Source organism: Limanda limanda, chromosome 13 (assembly GCF_963576545.1).
Source record: "Limanda limanda chromosome 13, fLimLim1.1, whole genome shotgun sequence".
Classification (NCBI taxonomy): Eukaryota; Metazoa; Chordata; class Actinopteri; order Pleuronectiformes; family Pleuronectidae; genus Limanda; species Limanda limanda.
The window spans coordinates 13,080,405-13,098,785 of NC_083648.1; the positions used below are offsets into that span (position 1 = coordinate 13,080,405).

The 18,381-nt window shown below is 42.6% G+C and overlaps 3 protein-coding genes across 4 annotated transcripts; all 3 read left to right on the top strand.

The window, feature by feature from the left end:
* The first annotated feature begins 183 nt into the window (after positions 1–183).
* Positions 184–3,815, top strand: LOC133017492 (espin-like protein). Its single transcript, XM_061083600.1, has 6 exons — positions 184–198; positions 1,012–1,123; positions 1,247–1,362; positions 1,774–1,953; positions 2,208–2,574; positions 2,689–3,815. The coding sequence occupies exons 1-6, from the start codon at positions 184–186 to the stop codon at positions 3,813–3,815; spliced, it is 1,917 nt and encodes a 638-aa protein (XP_060939583.1).
* An 844-nt stretch (positions 3,816–4,659) lies between these two features.
* On the top strand, positions 4,660–10,505 carry LOC133018453 (ras-related protein Rab-6B-like). Of its 2 annotated transcripts, XM_061084820.1 has the most exons (8): positions 4,660–4,729; positions 6,626–6,684; positions 7,276–7,329; positions 7,824–7,929; positions 8,509–8,620; positions 8,768–8,861; positions 9,636–9,702; positions 10,441–10,505. In XM_061084820.1, the coding sequence occupies exons 1-8, from the start codon at positions 4,660–4,662 to the stop codon at positions 10,503–10,505; spliced, it is 627 nt and encodes a 208-aa protein (XP_060940803.1). The 2 variants fall into 2 exon arrangements, with proteins under 2 accessions (XP_060940803.1, XP_060940804.1); XM_061084821.1 differs by lacking the exons at positions 7,824–7,929; positions 8,509–8,620; positions 8,768–8,861.
* A 2,245-nt stretch (positions 10,506–12,750) lies between these two features.
* aire (autoimmune regulator) lies at positions 12,751–18,145 on the top strand. The gene is made up of 13 exons (XM_061083602.1): positions 12,751–12,912; positions 13,026–13,200; positions 13,580–13,723; positions 13,916–13,981; positions 14,399–14,551; positions 14,702–14,802; positions 14,901–15,022; positions 15,138–15,201; positions 16,202–16,330; positions 16,460–16,575; positions 17,265–17,343; positions 17,535–17,633; positions 18,062–18,145. The coding sequence occupies exons 1-13, from the start codon at positions 12,766–12,768 to the stop codon at positions 18,143–18,145; spliced, it is 1,479 nt and encodes a 492-aa protein (XP_060939585.1). The 5' UTR covers positions 12,751–12,765.
* The last annotated feature ends 236 nt before the right edge of the window (positions 18,146–18,381 follow it).

The window sequence follows — 18,381 nt, forward strand, 5'->3', positions numbered from 1 at the left end:
TTGGGGGTTCTCAGTCACTTAGAAGATTACCTTGGAGCGGTTTAACGCTGTGTGAGCTGTGTCACATTTCTCTGCCATGTGCAGTGGTTTGTCTGGTCCCTGTTCATGTTGCTCTGTGTTGTCATCGTTTTGTGTCATTTTCAGAAAGCTGAGCTCCTGCTGCTGTGAATGAGCAGAGTCATCATGGAGAACAGCAAGGTGACCAGTCATCAGTCAAGGGATCAAATTATAGGCTTCTTTAGGCAACTCTGTTCATTTTGTCAAGGGAAATGATGGGAAGTGCTGAGAAAAGTTTAGTTTTGTAATTGTAATAATTAATGAAAATGAGCCATGGTTATTATTATTAGCTACATCTGCGCTTTTTCTGTTATGTAAGTCTATGAGGCCAAAACATTGTCTTGTGAGGCCACCTTGACTTTGTCCACCAAAATCGAATCAGTTAATTTGCGATTTTAAGTGAACAAAACGCCACAGTTGAAAAGTTTCTATCAAGGCATTCCTGAGATGTTGCGTTCACGAGATCAAAAAGGTTTTTCATAAGGTCACAGTGACCTTGAACTTTTACCTTTGAGCTTTGACGACCAACTTCTCAGGAGTTCAACTGCGGGTCCAAGTAAACATTTGTAGCAAATTTGAAAGGAATCCCTGGAGGTGTGGAGATATCATGTACAAGGTAACACACGTTTTGTGAGGTAACAGCGACCTTGACCTTTGACCTTAGATCCCCAAAACTACTCAGTTCATCCTTGAGTTAAACTGAAATGTAACAATTCAAGAAATTCTCGCCATGTGTTCTTGGGCGGAGATAACAAACCGCTCATTTTCATCAGACATAACAGCAAAGTCTAGTAATATATAAGATGGTTTACTAAAATGAGCGCTGTCACAGCAAGTTTCCCAATATGTGCATATACTTTTTGGGTAAGTGGGAGCTCCTTTAATCGTGACTCATGCCTGCTGAGTGTGTGTCTTTGTGTGTGTGTGTGCGTGTGTGTGTGTGTGTCTGTCCAGCAGCCAGTGAAAGAGGTGCAGCCCCTCCCTCGTCACCCTGCCTCCCCCCTTGCTCCCTCTTCTAAAAACCCCACCACCGGCTCCATGCAGCATGTGCAGCTGGCCTCCTCAGGTGATTTCACTCATTGGCATTTCAACATTTAGCCATTGCATAATTACATTTATACTGGAAACCAATTTTTTTCATGTCGTCTGTGTTTGTATTGATTATTTATATCCCAACATTTTTTGACAGTTGTGACGTCGTTCCACCTTAAGCCTCCAGAGAGGGATCTGACCCTCATGTCTCATATGAAGTCTATAAAGTCTCTGAAGCACGCTGGCTTCACGGCTGTCTTCACTGGACAAACGGTAACAAAAATAGGAAAATAATAGCAATAATAACTTTTTTTAGTTTTAAATTTAAAAAGGGTGAAAAAGCACAGGTATATGTAATGAAATGAGTGAAATTCTGGATACAATTTAGTTGGTTCTCGTATGTTTTTGTTATATTGGCTCAGTCTCTTGCTGTCATGACTTTCTGAGACACCTTAGTATCACCATTATGTTATTTGAACCACGCACGCTTTCCCTGCTGTGACAAGTCTGAATGGTTTGTAGTGGGAATAAACCGATGTTGATTTAATTTTAAAATATATCATCAGTTACTTTGGCTTGACCTTTAGCCTACTGGTGTGTGATGTTACGCTGTTTATACTCTCAAATGTGGCTCCGAACGCAGCTCGCACTCTGACTGTGTCTCATGTTGTTGAACGCCGACAGAGGCTGGACAGTGAGGAGGTTTTAGAGGCGGTGCCAATCGTTGATGTGATCCTGGCCGACATCGACTCTCTGGTGCCCACGTACGATGAAGCCGGCCTCCCGATAGCAGAGTGGAAACGACAGGTGATGGTGCGGCAGCTGCAGGTCCGGCTGCAGGACGATGAGGAACAAAGGAGAGAGGTACTCTTCATCTGTAGCTTTTGTACCATATGCAGGGGCGGATCAAGAGAAAATGTCAAGGGGTGGCAAGAGGGTGGCACGGGGACCTTTAAGTGGTGGCACAAACTTCCACTTCTTTGTCTTGAGCTTAAGGTGGAATTTAACAACATTAAGACAGTGCACGCCCAGTTTAATACATGCAAATAGTTATTAAAAGGTTAAACTACTCCTTTAGAAAAAACCTCTCTGTTAAAATGTCTTCATCCCTCTAACAGGACACGACTAATGGCTACACAACAGAGGACGGCTGGAAGTATTCAGAGGCGCACAACGCAGTCCTGGGGCCTTTCGGGGAGCTGCTGACTGAGGACGACCTGGTGTACCTGCAGCAGCAGATCGAGACCGTGTCCCTGCAGAAACACTGCCGGGCCTACGAGCTGGAGCTGACCCGGCTGACCGAGGAGCTGAGGGCCATTTTACCCGACCCCATTGTCAACATCTCCCTTGACCCTGAGGTCCTACAGCAGGTGGACGCAGAGAGCAAAATGCACCTGACTTTGCCTGTGTGGTGCAGTCGTGTCTCAGAGATTGTTAAGAGCATGTCTCTGCTGGTGGCCAACCTGAGCCAAACCACAGAATATAGTGGTGAGAGGAGAATAATGGAAGGGATGATGGAAGGGCTGCAAGGCGTAAAAGATGGTTCAGGGATCGATTTGGGACAGGGATTCCTACAACAAGGCCAAGAGATGGTGCCAGCACACGTGGAGACCTCTGGTGGATGCAGGATTCCTCATATCGGCATGGCGTCTGCTTTTAGCCATCGTTTAGAGGCCAACAGCTACAGCAGAGCGCGGAGAGAGCGGGTGGAGATGGAGATCCAACAGTCTGGGGTGTCGGTGAGAAACCTCAGATCCAACTTCGAAGGTCAGATCGGTGGCATTTATCCCTTCGCTGGCGTTGTGAGTGGAAGCCACGTCATGAAGAACCAGGAAGCGGTTGGGGCCACAGGAGGAAACGACACCGACGGCAGAACGGGACTCAGCGGTGACTTGAGCTATCGCGACGATCCTAAAAAAGTCCTACCTGTGAGGGAGACTAGCAGCTTGAGGAAAGAACGCATTGTGGTGCTGTTCCTGAGCCACTGGAAAAAATCAGCATACGCTATTTCAGTGAGGGCGGCGAGGCGGAGACACGAGCAGGAGGCGGAATCGGGTCGAGTGACATCAGCGCCGCCCCAAAAGAAAATCACCTCCATGTTTCAGTTCTGCCAGCAACGAGGGGCCGTGGACAAGATTCTGAAAACCTGGAGGAGTAATTTCGAACTCAAAGAGGGGCCGAGGTCCTGCTCGTCCTCCTCTCGAATGACCTACTCCCCGGAACAATTCCTGCCCGATGTGGACGGCATTGCGGTGAGCCACGACAGCTTGACCCTTGACCTCTTCATGCTGGGATACTTCCACATCTTAGAGCAGGAACTGTTCCCCGAGGAGAGGAAGATGAGGCATCTCCTCTGCTTCGAGGTCTTCGACCACGTGGGCGCTTTTCCCTGGGAGATGGTGCGGGACTTCCACAAGGCAGTGTTACAGGAAATCCAGGCCGGGAGGCGACAGTGGAGAGACGGCTTCGAGGACATCAAAGTTCGCTTCTTTGGGGAATCGAGGACATGTTACCGTGCATCATCACCACCGTCGTCATCATCATTGTTGCCAGATTCCAGACTAGTACCCAAAGTAATAGTTCATACTGCTTCTCCTGACGAGTGTAGCGGCGACACACCCGCTTCTCGTTTCAACAATGAAGACATTTGTAAATACATCGACCGCAGCTTTGCCTTCTGGAAAGAGAAGGAGGCCGAGCTGTTTGATTTTGAACATCGGTCTTGATATTTCTTCACTAAATGATGTTATCTAGCTGTGCTTATTTATGGGGGACTGGTGGGATCTGAATAAAGTGAAGTTGATCGATGTACTATTACTACAAACTACGGTAGCTACGTCACACTCCAGTTATTACACACAAACATCTATGACTCATAGAGATGGAAAGATATGGGTGTTTACCAAGCAGAGATGGTCTAATGACAGACAACATTCAGTGGCATTATGGGAGCTGTAGTCATTTATTAGACAGGGAACAAACACAGTTGTAGTCTGATAACATGTAACAAGCCGTACTTTATATTATAACAGACATAAAACACTTTAATTCTACTGTATTTAGAAACCACAGAATGCCATTTTAGACCTCAAGTACAATATTCTTAGTCACCATTTCTCTAAATATAAACCTTGCTAATTCAAATATTTTTATACCCAAATATATTAGTAAGATATATTTTAAGAAAGAGGTTTAATTATAATAATAGTTGTCAAATCAAAAATGGAGTAAAACATCAGTTATCTCCGAAGTGTGGTGATGTAGGCTTATTAGTAGAAAATGCAAATAACCCAGAATCCCCACCAACCAATATTTGCCTTAATATGACTCTTTATTAGCTCATATCCCATCTATGAAACTCATATCGTTTGGGGTCCAATAGAGAGGTGAGGGACGGAAATAGGTGAGGTCGCGCAGGCGCACAAGCGGCCCGAGGCTGACAGGAGGATGCTGAGCTGCATTCCCATCATTCTGTGAGGAGAGGAGGATCCCACAAGCGGAGGAGACGCGGAGCCACGAGAACACCCTCTCCTAAGGAACCATCCGAGTCGAGCTCTCTTATCTGCCACCATGTCAGCTGGAGGAGATTTGGGGAACCCCCTGAGGAAATTTAAACTGGTGTTTCTGGGCGAGCAGAGCGGTGAGTCAGGGGCTTTGGGGTGGTTTGGGTTTTAGGGTCTCTAACGCCAAACATGCGCATCGTACATGTTTGCAGGCCATGCATGCGATCGGGGTGATTTCTGAAAGTTTCTGTCTGGATGCAGAGGAGGTGCAGGCCGGCTCCTGCTGCTCCTGACGCCCATGTTGTCGCTACTGGCACAAGATGTGACTGGAGAAAATTTGATTAACCCAGGAAGGAAGGGAACAACCCTAGCAAAGAATACCAAAAAAAAAAAAATCGCAGGCACCTTCAATGCGACGCGATGATTCAAAAAATAAAAACCGTGCGTAAAACCCTTGAGGAATATGTCGCAAATTGTGATGTTTCGCATCCTAGCAGGGCGATGTGGTGTGTTGATGGTGCTGCAGTGACCGACAAATACGCACAGCCTGTCTCCACATAACAGCTTTATTCCACTTCCATCGCTTATTACCGACACCAGCAATCCTTCATCACGTGTCACGCTGCAGGGTGTGGTGTTTTTATTCCAGCATTTGTGTTGTTTTTTTAGAGAGAAGATCATAAACAGTCCCCATGTGTCAGTCCGGGACACACCCAAAGCTGCCGGGCGATGTCGGTAGCATCTCCAAACCACAGGCTCCACTTCGCTCCCATGAATAATCCAACAGGGGCTAAAAACGGGGCTTGACAGCGCCACAGCTCCATTTGCTTTATATTCTATATAATCTGTATATTGTGGCTGGATGTGTCTGTGTGTGCGGTTTGGTATGATGGCACATATTCGTAAGGCGCTGATCGATAGTGGTTGAATACGTGTTCAGACATCAGATATCCAGGGTGGCAGCACAGGGGCTGGTGTCTCAATAAAATACAGCAGAATGAACATGACCAGGCATTAATGTGACAGCAGCTTTATTGAGGTTGTGTGTGTTACATTGAGGATGCTTTAATCAGTGTCTCTCTCTCTCTCTCTGTGTGTGTGTGTGTCGACTAAAAGCCTCCATGTGTGTTTGTGTGGCCTGTATGCTGCAATGTTTCTGTCCATGGTGCTGAATCGAGGCCTGGCCACTGCCCCATTGCTGGTTGGCTTCAAGACTATATACTGCTGTCTGCATATATGGAGGATCCTATATTAGGAGAAGTGCTGTCCACACTCATCATCTGGACCTGATGTAAAATGGTGCTGAAGACGGGGCTGGGTGGGATGTAAATAAAAATGGAGCCGAGTATGGGCTCACCTTGATCCTCGGAGGAGGCCCCGTCTGGTTTTGACAGAACTGAATGTCTGAAATCTTCATGCGTTTTGTATCCCTCGGGTCATTTTTACCTCCTTTACAACTCATGTCCGTAGTCTTTTCCCAGTAACATCATTATCCTCACTATTCATTTGTTCCTTATTGGATTAATAGTGAGGGCCATTTATGGATCTTTTTTGACATTGTAAAAATGTTTAGGGCTGCAGCTCGCCAGTCCTTTCATTATTGATGAGTCCCATGAATATTCTTGTGATTAAATCGATTGTTTTTGCCCCATAGGATGTCTGAAAATGAAATGCCTGTGAGGTGACATCTTTAAATTGCTTGTTCTGTCAGGCGAACAGAGTCAAACCACCAAGATCTCACATTTAAGAAAAGAAAACAGGAGAAATTATCACATTTGAGAAGCTGGAACAAGGGAGATGTTTGGTATTAATGCTTTAGAAATGACGTTTATGATTCGTCGATTATCAAAACTGTTGCATATTAAGTTAATTTAAATCCATATCTACATCTTTCTATACCCAAGATGCTATTTAACCATATTTGATCTTTTTCACGCCCAGATTATTCTCTAGAATTTACTCAGGAAATTGTTTATCAATGTGTTAACACCCTAGACTAAAGTAATTATCCACATGTGTGTGCTCTTTTCTAGTGGGGAAAACATCTCTCATCACTAGATTCATGTACGACAGTTTCGACAACACATATCAGGTAAGATTCAGACCAGATCCAGAATGAAAAATGTATTTAGAAGAATTGAATGCATCAAATGATGACATGTGTGGTTAATTATTTTATTTAAAGAATTAATGGTTCTTTGCATTTATCTTCTATAAAGTGTAATGATTTGTATGTCCTCAAATGTTTTGAATTAAGGTAATTTAGGTGACTACTGACAGGACAGGTCTACATTATGTGAAGCTTTTCATATAATAATAATGACTAATGAGTAATGCTTCACTGATATGCAAATGACTTGTCTATAATCTGGGTCCTTGTAAAAAATTCCTTTTTTGTGTCCTAGTTTGAATGTTTGAGCAATATTAGACGACTAAAAAAGATATGGAGATTACTCATTCCCTTGCCTTTCTCAGAAGTTAGGTAGATAAGTCTGAATGATTGAGCCCCGAAGGCAATGCAAATGAAATTAGTTTTTCAGTCTAATTTGATTTCAGAGCTTATTTGCTTCTTGTATTTTCCTATTTATTTAACAACCTTCACTCTGCTGGGAACAGCAGAGGGGACAGGGAGACATATCGCTCCCTAAAATCTGTTTTTTACTGATTCTTTTCTCCACCACAGGCGACCATCGGAATCGACTTCCTATCAAAGACGATGTACCTGGAGGACCGAACAGTAGGACGCCTTGATTGTCATTGAAAACTCACATGAAGTTACACACATATATATACATGCAGATGGATCAATGTAGTTGTAGTTGTAGTCAGTCGACATGCTAAGTAAGAAATGACCCAGTTTCCAGCCTGTTTTGACTAATCCTTGATTTGATTTGCTTAATCACTGCTTTCTTTACACACTAACATGATTATCCTAAAATTATTTCTGGTAGTAATAGCTAGAAATAACCTTTGGTGCTTCTTTGGGTTTTCTAGTCCTAATAAGTCAAAGCCTTTTCCATGGATCATCCAGGCTACTTTAGCTGGTATTAATACGTTCTCTTTGTCAGGATATTATGTTCTGTCAGCCTGCACACAAGCTGATACTGGCTTATCCCTTTAGATGTGCACTTACAAGGCTTTGACATCTCTATAGGATACACAGTATACGTAGGATGATGTGGAATCAGCTGCTGAAGGTGTGTGTTTCCGTGTGTGTGTGTGTGGATGCAGGTAAGGCTCCAACTGTGGGATACAGCTGGACAGGAACGTTTCAGGAGCCTCATCCCGAGCTACATACGAGACTCTACAGTAGCTGTGGTCGTCTATGACATCACAAGTGAGCAGAAACCTACCTGCCTTGTGTAAACATGCATTGTACTGTGATCTGTGTTTTAATCTGTTTATAATCTATCTAAGATTTACAGGAATCTCTGTCTGTCTGTATGTGGAATGTTCATCTGGAGAGCCCTTCATCTTATCAGCATGTCACTCAGCATGTGTGTTGTTAAGGGCCAAATGAAGGGCAGTGTTGAATGTGGTGCGATTTGAACAAGTGATACGTTCAATATTTCTGAACTCATAAGCGTGAGAGACGATCAATCACGATAACGACACGTTCACAACAACAAGTGCTTCTCCAGTTCAGTGTTTCGAGCTTTACTGAACTTTGAAGCGATGGTGCAGCTTCAGGGTTACGTGGACTGAGTCCTGAAGCAGGTCGTTACTTGCTGCGGGTCCAATCCCTGCAGGTGACTTCTACAGTTTCAGAAAGAAAATTTCAAACAGCCCATTCAAACAGGCGGCTTTGAACGGGCACTGCAATGGTTCATAGAAAAAATCAGTATTTGTTCAAGGCATTTTAATAATGCAAAGAAAAAAATAAACGGACTATAAATTAAACGTCTGGTTTCCACAGATGTGAACTCCTTCCAGCAGACCTGCAAATGGATCGATGATGTCAGGACAGAGAGAGGAAGTGATGTCATCATCATGCTTGTCGGCAACAAAACAGATCTGGAAGAGAAGAGGTGAACATGACACTTAGTTACAGTAAATGTACTCCTTGATGTGGAGATTTTTTAACCTGAGAAGAAAGTGTGTCGTTAAAAGCAACATCTTGAATAATTAGCCTTCATCATCATGATGCTGAGTGTGGCCTGATTTCTCTACTGCAGGCAAATCACGATTGAGGAAGGCGAGCAGAGAGCCAAAGAGCTGAACGTCATGTTCATCGAGACCAGTGCCAAAACAGGCTGCAATGTCAAACAGGTGACGCCTGCAGTTTTGCCGTATTTCACAGCATTTTGGGCCTCAGTTGCTCTCAGATCCTCCGCTATCTGTGAGGTGACTGAGGCAACATGGATTGATAAGTGTAAATATGTCTAACATTGATTGGAGTGTGGACTCTGTGCACATTCAACCCCGGGGCTGACTGAGCAGTGCAAGCAAACAGTGCTGGCATCTAATACATTTACTCAAGTAGTTGAACTTAAGTATTTCTATTTCATGCTGCTTCATATTTCTGCTCCACACTTTACATAGAAAAGACAAGATGCATATATAAAATACAATACATGGATATAAATAAAACTACTTGACAGAATACAACTTAAAATGAGCTCAACCTCGACCAACAACCAGTCAAATTCTGATTGCACATTATTGCACCAGCAATAACACTCATATCAAATATGTAATGTTTTAACACTCTACATTTCTGTATTTACTACTTGTACTTGGATGTTTTTGTACTTGAAGTTCATTTTGTACATACTTCAATATAAGTAACACATTTAATGCAAGAGTGTGGAAGTAATGTACATAAATGCTAAAACATAAATTTTCACTTAAAATTAACAGAAATCAACCAACATCCCACATTACATAGTATAGAATTTTTTTTTTAAATGCTGTTGACATGTGCAGGACACGTTTATAAAAACATCTAATGTAATTTTTAAACTTGCTGTCCTCTTGCCTGCTCTCTCTCTTTATCTTCTTTCTTCTTCTCCTCCTCCTCCTCCTCCTCTTTCTTCACACTAGCTGTTTCGTCGGGTTGCAGCAGCCCTACCTGGAATGGAAAGCTTGGACGATGCAAATCCTGAAGGCAGTATCCTTTACAGCCGCTGTGAGTCCGACGCTCTGCTGAGAGCCAGACAGCTGATTTTTAATCTCTTAGTGGTTGCTGGCACTATTACAAACAGAATGGCCCAGCCTACTGTCTACTGAGGCACGGGCCATTAAATCTTTTTAAATGCTCAGTAGAGAAGAAATGCAGCGTGCCAGGAAGACAGTGTGGATGCACAGGTGTAGCACCACATGGTGGCTGTATAGGAAAGGACATATTATTCTTTGGATGGGTGATGGAGGATTGCGAGGGACTGAATGAAAAGAGAAATACTGATTCAATACATTTAAATGAAATCATGAAAAATAACAAATCTAAATGTGTTTTTCAACTTTCATCTCTCAGAAAAAGTCAATGGACAAATCCCGTTGCCTTTATGTTGAGGGAACTAGGGTGACGCTCAGTGGGGAACAATGACAGCCTCTAACTTGTGTTTGATTTTGCAATATTGGGAACTTGTGAGCCGGGTGATATTTCGCACTTGGTTAGAAGAATTATAAATAAGAATGCACCATCACTTTCAGGTACATTAACTTTTTTTTACCTGGTAGCTGCCTCCAATATGTAACCCAGTCCAAATAGCTAAAATATGGGCTGTGAATCTGACATTGTTTGTATTATGCTGTCCCTGTTCTTCTCAATCTGCCAATATTAGCTGCACGCAATATACCCATCTAATTTTCTCACCACCTGACTTTTCCTTAACCGGACAATTCCCAGTGATCGACATCAAGCTGGACAAACCGGCAGAGCCTAGCGTCCCCGAGGGCGGGTGCTCATGTTAATGCAGAGCTGCTATCGGACAGCTCCCTTCACACCATAGGCTTGTTGTGTTGCTTACTACTGGTTAGCTTCCAGTTGACTTCTCCAATTGGATATAGGATCCGGGCCTTGTATCTGATTGGACAAATCAAATGTTATCTCTCAGTCTTGTTCAGTTGTAAAATATTGTATACTTTGTCAATATGTAAGTGACTGGCGGAGAAAAGGGAAGAAAAAAAAAACATTGACATGAAAATGAACAAAAAACTGTTTTGGAAAAACGAAAAAGGGAGAAAAATGGAACAACCAACGGAGTTCTTTTCGCTGTTATGTTTTGTATTTTTTATATATAAAAGGGAAAGCACCAAAAATGATGCCTAAACATAGAAGGAGAAATAGTGGGGGCCGAACACGTCTGAATGTCTGCAGCACGCATGCACGCTGATCTGATCTTTGACCTTTGGCCTGCCCTCCAGGGTCTCTGCACTCTGGACGGAGGTTGACTATCTTAGAATGTTTTATAGCATCTCTCTATAGCATCTCATGACAAACACGTATCTCATTTGATATTCCCACAAGAGTCAACTTCCAGTAGGTTCACCTAACAGTAGCTGTGAAAATGTGGCACTCTATCTCTCTATGGGTTTAACTTTTATAGATCAAACTGTACCGTGGTTAAAAAAAAAAAAAAGAAGTAATAAAAAGACAACTTACTATCACAACTCCCCCCCTCCCTCAAACCACTTCTCTCCTCAACTCCTTTCCCTCCCTTTGTCCCTTTGTCCCTTTATCTCTCCCTCCATCTCTCCCTGCAGCCTCCCCATCCCTCCATCCTGGTAATACACATATAACGATCCACTGTAATGCACTGCACTGTATATAATAATGTAATATGTATGTTGTGAACGTCCCTCTGTAGAAGTGGTCCTTGTTCACCAGTATGAATAATGTAATAATGTTTAACGATTAATAAATTACAAATTAAAGGGCTTCACTCTCCTAACCATCAACATTATCTGGTAGCAACATTGTCTGCTCTATTTAATGCTATCCTGATGTTACATGTGGATAATACAGGGATTATATCATTTTTATCATCTACAGAATGTGATTAAAGGGGTCAGGGTTTGGTAAGATTGTATCAGGTTTATGTCTTTGTAATAAGACATTAATAGAAAATTGATTTGCCTCTGTAGAAAGCATTAAACATATTTAGCTATTTCTATGTGCATTGTTTAGTTCACACATTCGCTTGAAAGAGCTAAATCTCAATCTAAAAAATGACAACTGATGAAGAGCTATTAACACTTAACTGTTACAACTTGTCAAGCTACATTTTCCAGCTTTATTAAACTGAGAGTTATCTAAATCTCATCAAGGAAGAGAAGATGAGTTGTTCCCAAACTATTGAAGTCCTTACTAGTGTAAGAATTCAAACTTATTGCGGATGGGTTTAAGTAATATCTAAATAAGAGCAGAGCGGTGTTCAGGTACGTTTCTTTTTTAAATGCTTATGCTCAAGAAATGGAGCTGACAAATGTCGAAAGATGGTTACTACCAACCTTAGCTTGGTCGGGTTACTTCCCATTTCCTTGCCAAAATGCTAACTTTCATTCTATTTTCTTGCATATGGATCTTTGATTAGCAGAAGTTCCGTAATGAAACCCCTTTATGAGGGAATATTGCAAAGTCATAATGATACCAATCCATGCAGTGAGTCAGTGTCTGAGTACCTGACAGTTCAGGGGAAGTTGCCTTGGAAAGAACCTTTTAAGAAAAAAACTGTCACCAATGCGTCAGGTGGCTGAGACGTGGCCCTCCTGATGAGAGAGGACAGGTATTCCCCTCAACTGATCGCACCTCATCTGATCCCCTGAGGGTTCAACAGGCGGACGGAGGCAATTAGTGCTGTTGCTTGACAGATGAAGTCCACAGAGACGAGCAGTCGAGAAGGTGAAACATCCATTGTGGAGCATCTAGAAATCTCAGCCAGTCAGTAAACAGCCCTGTACTATACTGGTAATGTAATTTGTGTGGATATGAATGAGCTGGAAAGCATGTAATTGGGAAAAAATACTATAAAACTATATTAAAAGCAGAACTTCAAGGTTACCTGAAAAGAGACACGTAAGGTCGTCTTAGAACACAAAGAATTCAGCATATCCCACAAATGAAGACATCTTCCTTCCCTGACTAGGACACACCCCTAGATAGCCAATCTACGACTTGTACGATCTCTCAGGTCCGGGTCACATTGCATCTCATTGACACACAAAGCGGATCATGTCTAGAGCGGAGGCTTTCAGGGACACGAACCTTCGCTCATTACTGAGGGAGTCGCGCACTGACATCGCCATGGCCGTGGACGACCCTTTCCCTCTTGTCTATGGGTTGGCAGACAAAAACATCATCACTGATCAAATGCTCAAGGTAAGGCATAGAAAAATGGAATTACCACCACTATACATTGAAAACGTGGATATGTTAACCAGGAATAACTGACTTTCCTCACAGTAGCTCTTTCTGTTTGTGTGGATCTGCAGGACACGTTAGAGAAGGAAAGTAGGGAGGGGATCCACAAGGCCATGTACTCGCTCCTGTCCTGGGTCCTGGAACAGAGAAGATCGACCATCCAGGCCTTCTGGAAAAATATGAGCAAGGACTACAACCTGGACAGCTACAGCAAGCTGCAGACGCTGCTCTCTAACCTGCACTCCAGTACGTGGTGTTCAGGAAAATGCTTGGCATAAAAATGCTTCTGATATTCTTTTATCTATCTGTGTTATGTGTTCCAAATTCTGTGAGCCCAGAGGAACGGAGTACTACCCATTATAAAATTAATCAATAATATATTTCTGTGCATACTCTTATATTTAAATACATTTTCAGTTAGGTCGGCCATCGATAAATGGTATTTTCATAAAGTAAGTAACAAGCGTTTGATTCTTTAAATCTTGAAGGTTGTTTTTTATACTGGTCCATTAATCATGATTACTATCTCAATGTGGCACAGACACAGTACGGAAACAGCAGCTTTTAGGTCAGACAAGTTTAGTCTTTAATCTCCTTCATCATCATCGCTGATTATATCTGACAGAACGAGACGCTGCAGGTTCCAGAGGTGAGAAGAGATCCCCGAGATGTGAGAAAACTCCTCACGTGAAGAAGAGGAGCCATGAGGATAGAGAGACCAGCTCCAGCAAGATTTCACGCTATCATGCAAAGACAAGCGACGGTCCAGGTTATTTCCCATCATACACCTGTCTCTCTATTCCAACAATATTACACTGCAGCCCATCACACTTCCAGATTAGGACAAGGAGAGAAAATAAAGAAAATCCTCAGGACGATTTGTAATTTCTGTTGGTCAATAAGATTGAATTTTAACATTCAGTAAAAATGAATCTTGTGTTTTTCTGATTTGTTTCTCCAGGGGGTAAAGTTAAGTTATACAGAGTGAAGAGTGAAGCTCCAGCACCTCAGCTCACATCTGGAAATAGTAATTACCTCCACCAAGGACGTTATGATTTCATCTTCATCGCTTGTTTGTTTGTTAGCAGGATTATGCAAAATCTATTTAACTGATTTTGGATCAGGGGGCGGATCCAGGAGTCTTTTTCACTTCTTTTACATAGCTAGATAGGGCCTTTTTCTTTCTTTTGACATTTTCATTCATTCAAGCTAATTCATGAATCGTTGTATAAAAAATCAGGCATATTTAGGGGACTGATATTCATCAGTTTGTGCAATTTGGTGCAGATCCAAATAAAAAAAGGGATCTAGTGAATTAAGGGGACTGTTGGACCTTGACACTCTACTGAATGCCATTTCTGTTTAAAATGAAGTGTAGTCAAAGAAATTATTATATTTAGAAACATTTATTTCATGCTACAGATACATTTAACTTGTGCCACAGGTGTGCAGGTAGTGTCCTCCTCAGTCCAGGGAGGAGTCACCCTCTCCTCCTCCTCTTCCTCCTCCTCTTCCTCCTCCTCTTTCGCCACTGAGCTGTCATTCAGCCATGAAGACAGAGAAAAGATCCACATCAAGCAGGTGTTTGGCTCAGACGGTAAGCCATGAGATGAAAATCATTATTTCAATCTTTTCCAAATATTTATATAACTGTCTTGCATCATCGGGACAGCAATAATACACAATATACGTTTGAGTGTTAAACAGCATAAAAAAAAATTGACTACAGTGACTTTGTATTCAACAGGTACCATAAAGTGCATTAAAGAGGACACCAGTGCAGCGCTCACGTTCAAGGCTGCTAAGAGCACATTTCCCCACAAGGGGGGGACAACCAGAGGCATGAAGGTAAAGGTGGTAAAGGGCCTCCCTCCTCTCACCTGGCTTTTCATCTGCTTGCCTGATATGTGTCTCTGTATGCTCTGTGTGCCTGCCTGTGTCTTTAGGTTCATTACAATGACGATGAGTGTGCAGTTTGTAAGGACGGAGGGGAGCTGCTCTGTTGCGATGGTTGTCCTCGAGCGTTACACCTGACCTGCCTCGACCCTCCACTCACAACCATACCAAGGTTCAGATCCCCCAAATCTACCTGTGTCTTTTATTTTAACATATCAGCATGTGGCTGTGTAGTCAAAGATTCCTCTTTTTTTTTTAAGTTAACAGTTGCATGTTTTAATCTGCAGTGGCAGCTGGCAGTGTGAGCAGTGCCGTGGAATGAAAAGAGAGAAAGGACAGCTTCCTTTACAAGTAAGGTCCTGACAGACAAATATTAGTTGACATGGGCTCTAAGTAAGTATTTTGTCAAAGTATTTAGTCAAATAGCCTAGAGCTAAGAGTGTTTGTGGTGAGTAATGTCCCTTTGGTTTCCTTTGGTTTGGAGTCCCAAGAACTTTAGACAAGTTGAAGGAATCTAAGGCACTAAAGCAGGTGTAAAGTTAAAAAGTCTTTAGTATCTCATGGGAACTTTAATCATATCAACAGTAAAAACATGCCAACGTGTTTCAGGCCTACATAGGGGCAAGCACAAAATGTCCGTCCTTGGGCTGAGGTTGTTGTTCCGACTTTGGTGTGTTTGTGTTGTTTGAAGTCGTAATGTGGAGGGAACATGGTTGCTGTAAAGCAAATGTTTTTATTTATGTATTTCGAGCATTTCAAATACACATTGATACCTCTTTCAAATATTTGCTTTGTATCACAGGTCAAAGAAAAAGGATCAGTGACAAAAAGCTTCTATTAAGAGCAGATTGAAAAATGATACTAATCGATAAATAAAGTGTTGACATCAGAAACTCGGGGACTCGTGTATCAAAACGTTTTCCAACTGCCTGAACTGTTGTTCCGATTTGAGGCGGCGTTCACAAGAATGTTCCCAGACGGGAACTGATATTTCTGGTTATTCTGACAAAGGGAAAGAAAAAAGAATTACACGCACAACATCTCAGAGCATCTGAATATTAAGATACCCAATACATACACAAATAAACAGCAGTAAAAGGATCTGATGCCTGAATAAGCAATAAAAGAAAAGGGAAGAAATCAAGTTCCCCTTTTAAACCTGGTTATTATGCAGCTTTCAATGTTCGTATAAAGAACGATTCACTGCCTGATATCTTTAGTGTCCTACATTTACCATAGTTAGCATCTTCCCATGACTTGACAATACAAATTAATCTCTTCATTGTGCTTTAAGAAACAATAATACTACATTTTGTAAAACAGACTAATGTTTAAATGTTTTGTATCTCAGGCTGTCGTGGCTAAGCCTCAGCAAACAAACACCAACTCCTTCATAGACGCCTCCTTCTTCTCCTCACTGTCGTCCTCCTCCCTCACAAGTGTCACAGCTTCTGTGAATGGACCCGCTGCCAGAACCCAGGTACAGACCTGATGATGGTCTGCTTGTTGCAGTCCTTATTTTACTTTCACATTTTGTTCACCACTAATTAAGCATTTTGTCATTTCTGTCACAAGATAGTCTGGATGAATAAAAATGTGTTGTCCTCAGTGCTCAGGTCTGGACAGTGTGAGGGAAGTATGTGGCCTGTGCCGTCTTGGAGGAGGAGACCTGACTCAGTGCATCCAGTGTTTGGGGCGTTTCCATGTGCACTGCCTCTTCTCAAAGTGAGACGTCCACTCATCTCTTATTTTAAATGCTTTGAAAAAAATGACTCAAGATGGAGCAATTTTAGAGGATGACAGTAACAAATACTAATCCCAGCATCATTGTGCACGTCATAACCCTGTCGATTATTAGGGGGGTGTGCCGCAGCAGGGTATTAATCACAAACTACAAATTGAAATCATTGGACAGTATTAGTACATTTTACTTTATAATATTGCATGAAGAGCAGTAAAGTGAAGAGTAATCAGTTTAAATTGCCATATGAAAAGGCCTTAAGCTCTTCCTCTGCAATCCTCCCGTGTGTTTGAAATTTAATATTGATTGACAGTAACACTAGACACCCCAGAAAACAGTCTGAGTCACTCCCTATGTGTGTGTGTGAGTGTGTGTGTGTGTGTGTGTGTGTGTGTGTTTGTGTGTGTGTGTGTGTGTGCGTGCATGTTTTGCTGTAATTAAATCTTTGTGAGGACCAGTTTAATCATAGACCCTACAGAGTGAGGACATATTTGGAAAGTGAGGACATTTTGACCAGTCCTCATTTTTTCAATGGGCTGTTTGAGGGTTAAGACTGGGTTTTAGGGGTAGAATTAGTTTAAGGTGAGGGTTAGGGTAAGGGGCTAGGGAATACATTATGTCAATGAGTGTCTTTACAAAGAGAGAAGTACAAACGTTTGTGTGTGTTTGCCAGAGGGAGATCCATCTGCTCGTCCTGCTCGAGAACCTGGGGCAGCTCTGCAGAGAAAGAGGCTGAATCCAGAGACTCACAGGTTGGTCTGCACACGTGTACACAAAGGTTGATCTTGGAGAGTCTGGTGTCTGTGCAGAAAGTATATATAAACCTTCACTGCATCATCTGAATATGTCTGAGTGTAACCTGAGTAATGTATCCTATCCCTGTGTGTGTGTGTGTGTGTGTGTGTGTGTGTGTGTGTGTGTGTGTGTGTGTGTGTGTGTCCAGCTCCCCCCAGCGGTGCAAAACACACTCAGTCATGATCAGATCACCTCTGCCCCGGAGCCCATCCTCCATACGGCCGAACTGGACTCCATCCTGGGAGATGTGAGTCGGGGCTCGATTACACACATGAACGCAAAGCACGTAGACAAGATACGAATGTGATCATGTATGTCAGAGATGGCTGGTGCACTTCTTACCACCCGGAGCCCTGAGGAGCGAACTATAAGTGGCAGGGGGGGGGGGGGTGTTGTCATGGGTGTTATTTTTTGTTGATCTGAAACGTGTGTTGCGCAGATATCAGACGTTAAGTGTATTCCTGTTTTACGTAATGTAACACTGTGTTTTTCTTAGCCCTGATGAACTCACTCTTAAGACAAACCTTGAGGCTGGTAAAGCTGTGGCTGTGGCTGGCTGCTGTGTGATGTCATTGTTTTTAATGACATCACACACACATTAAACATATGATGGATCCATGTGCTGGGACTGATCCTGCTGTCTCCGCCGCACCCCCACTGATCTTTGTGTCTCAGCAGGGATCCATGGACGGCATCTTGCAGTGGGCTTTCCACAACATCTCCCGGCCTCTTCCAGACTCACAAGGGTGCTACCAGTGACGGGTGGACATGTGATTACACCTGCACCAATGGGCTCTCACCGTCTGAAGTTATATTGCAACTCGACATCGCTGGAGCATAAAGAACTGATTTTAAAATAAGCCTACACAAGAAAAAAAGCAAATTATGAGTAAGTAAGTACTCAGATGTTTGTAACTACAGTTATGATTCATGTATTTCACAGTGTTTTCCTCTGAGATAAACCATTGTGTCTTGGGATGTGTGATGTGTGGTCG

Bases quoted from the DNA above. Each gene is read 5' to 3' on its own strand.
- LOC133017492 (XM_061083600.1), top strand. The intron at 1,954-2,207 runs GTACTCTTCATC...TCCCTCTAACAG, and splicing joins ATGAGGAACAAAGGAGAGAG to GACACGACTAATGGCTACAC. The intron at 2,575-2,688 runs GTGGTGAGAGGA...AGATGGTGCCAG, and splicing joins GAGCCAAACCACAGAATATA to CACACGTGGAGACCTCTGGT.
- LOC133018453 (XM_061084820.1), top strand. From the start codon at position 4,660: ATGTCAGCTGGAGGAGATTTGGGGAACCCCCTGAGGAAATTTAAACTG. The intron at 6,685-7,275 runs GTAAGATTCAGA...TCTCCACCACAG, and splicing joins GTTTCGACAACACATATCAG to GCGACCATCGGAATCGACTT. The intron at 8,862-9,635 runs GTGACGCCTGCA...TCTTCACACTAG, and splicing joins CAGGCTGCAATGTCAAACAG to CTGTTTCGTCGGGTTGCAGC.
- aire (XM_061083602.1), top strand. From the start codon at position 12,766: ATGTCTAGAGCGGAGGCTTTCAGGGACACGAACCTTCGCTCATTACTG. The intron at 13,201-13,579 runs GTACGTGGTGTT...TATATCTGACAG, and splicing joins GCTCTCTAACCTGCACTCCA to AACGAGACGCTGCAGGTTCC. The intron at 15,023-15,137 runs GTTCAGATCCCC...TTTAATCTGCAG, and splicing joins CCACTCACAACCATACCAAG to TGGCAGCTGGCAGTGTGAGC.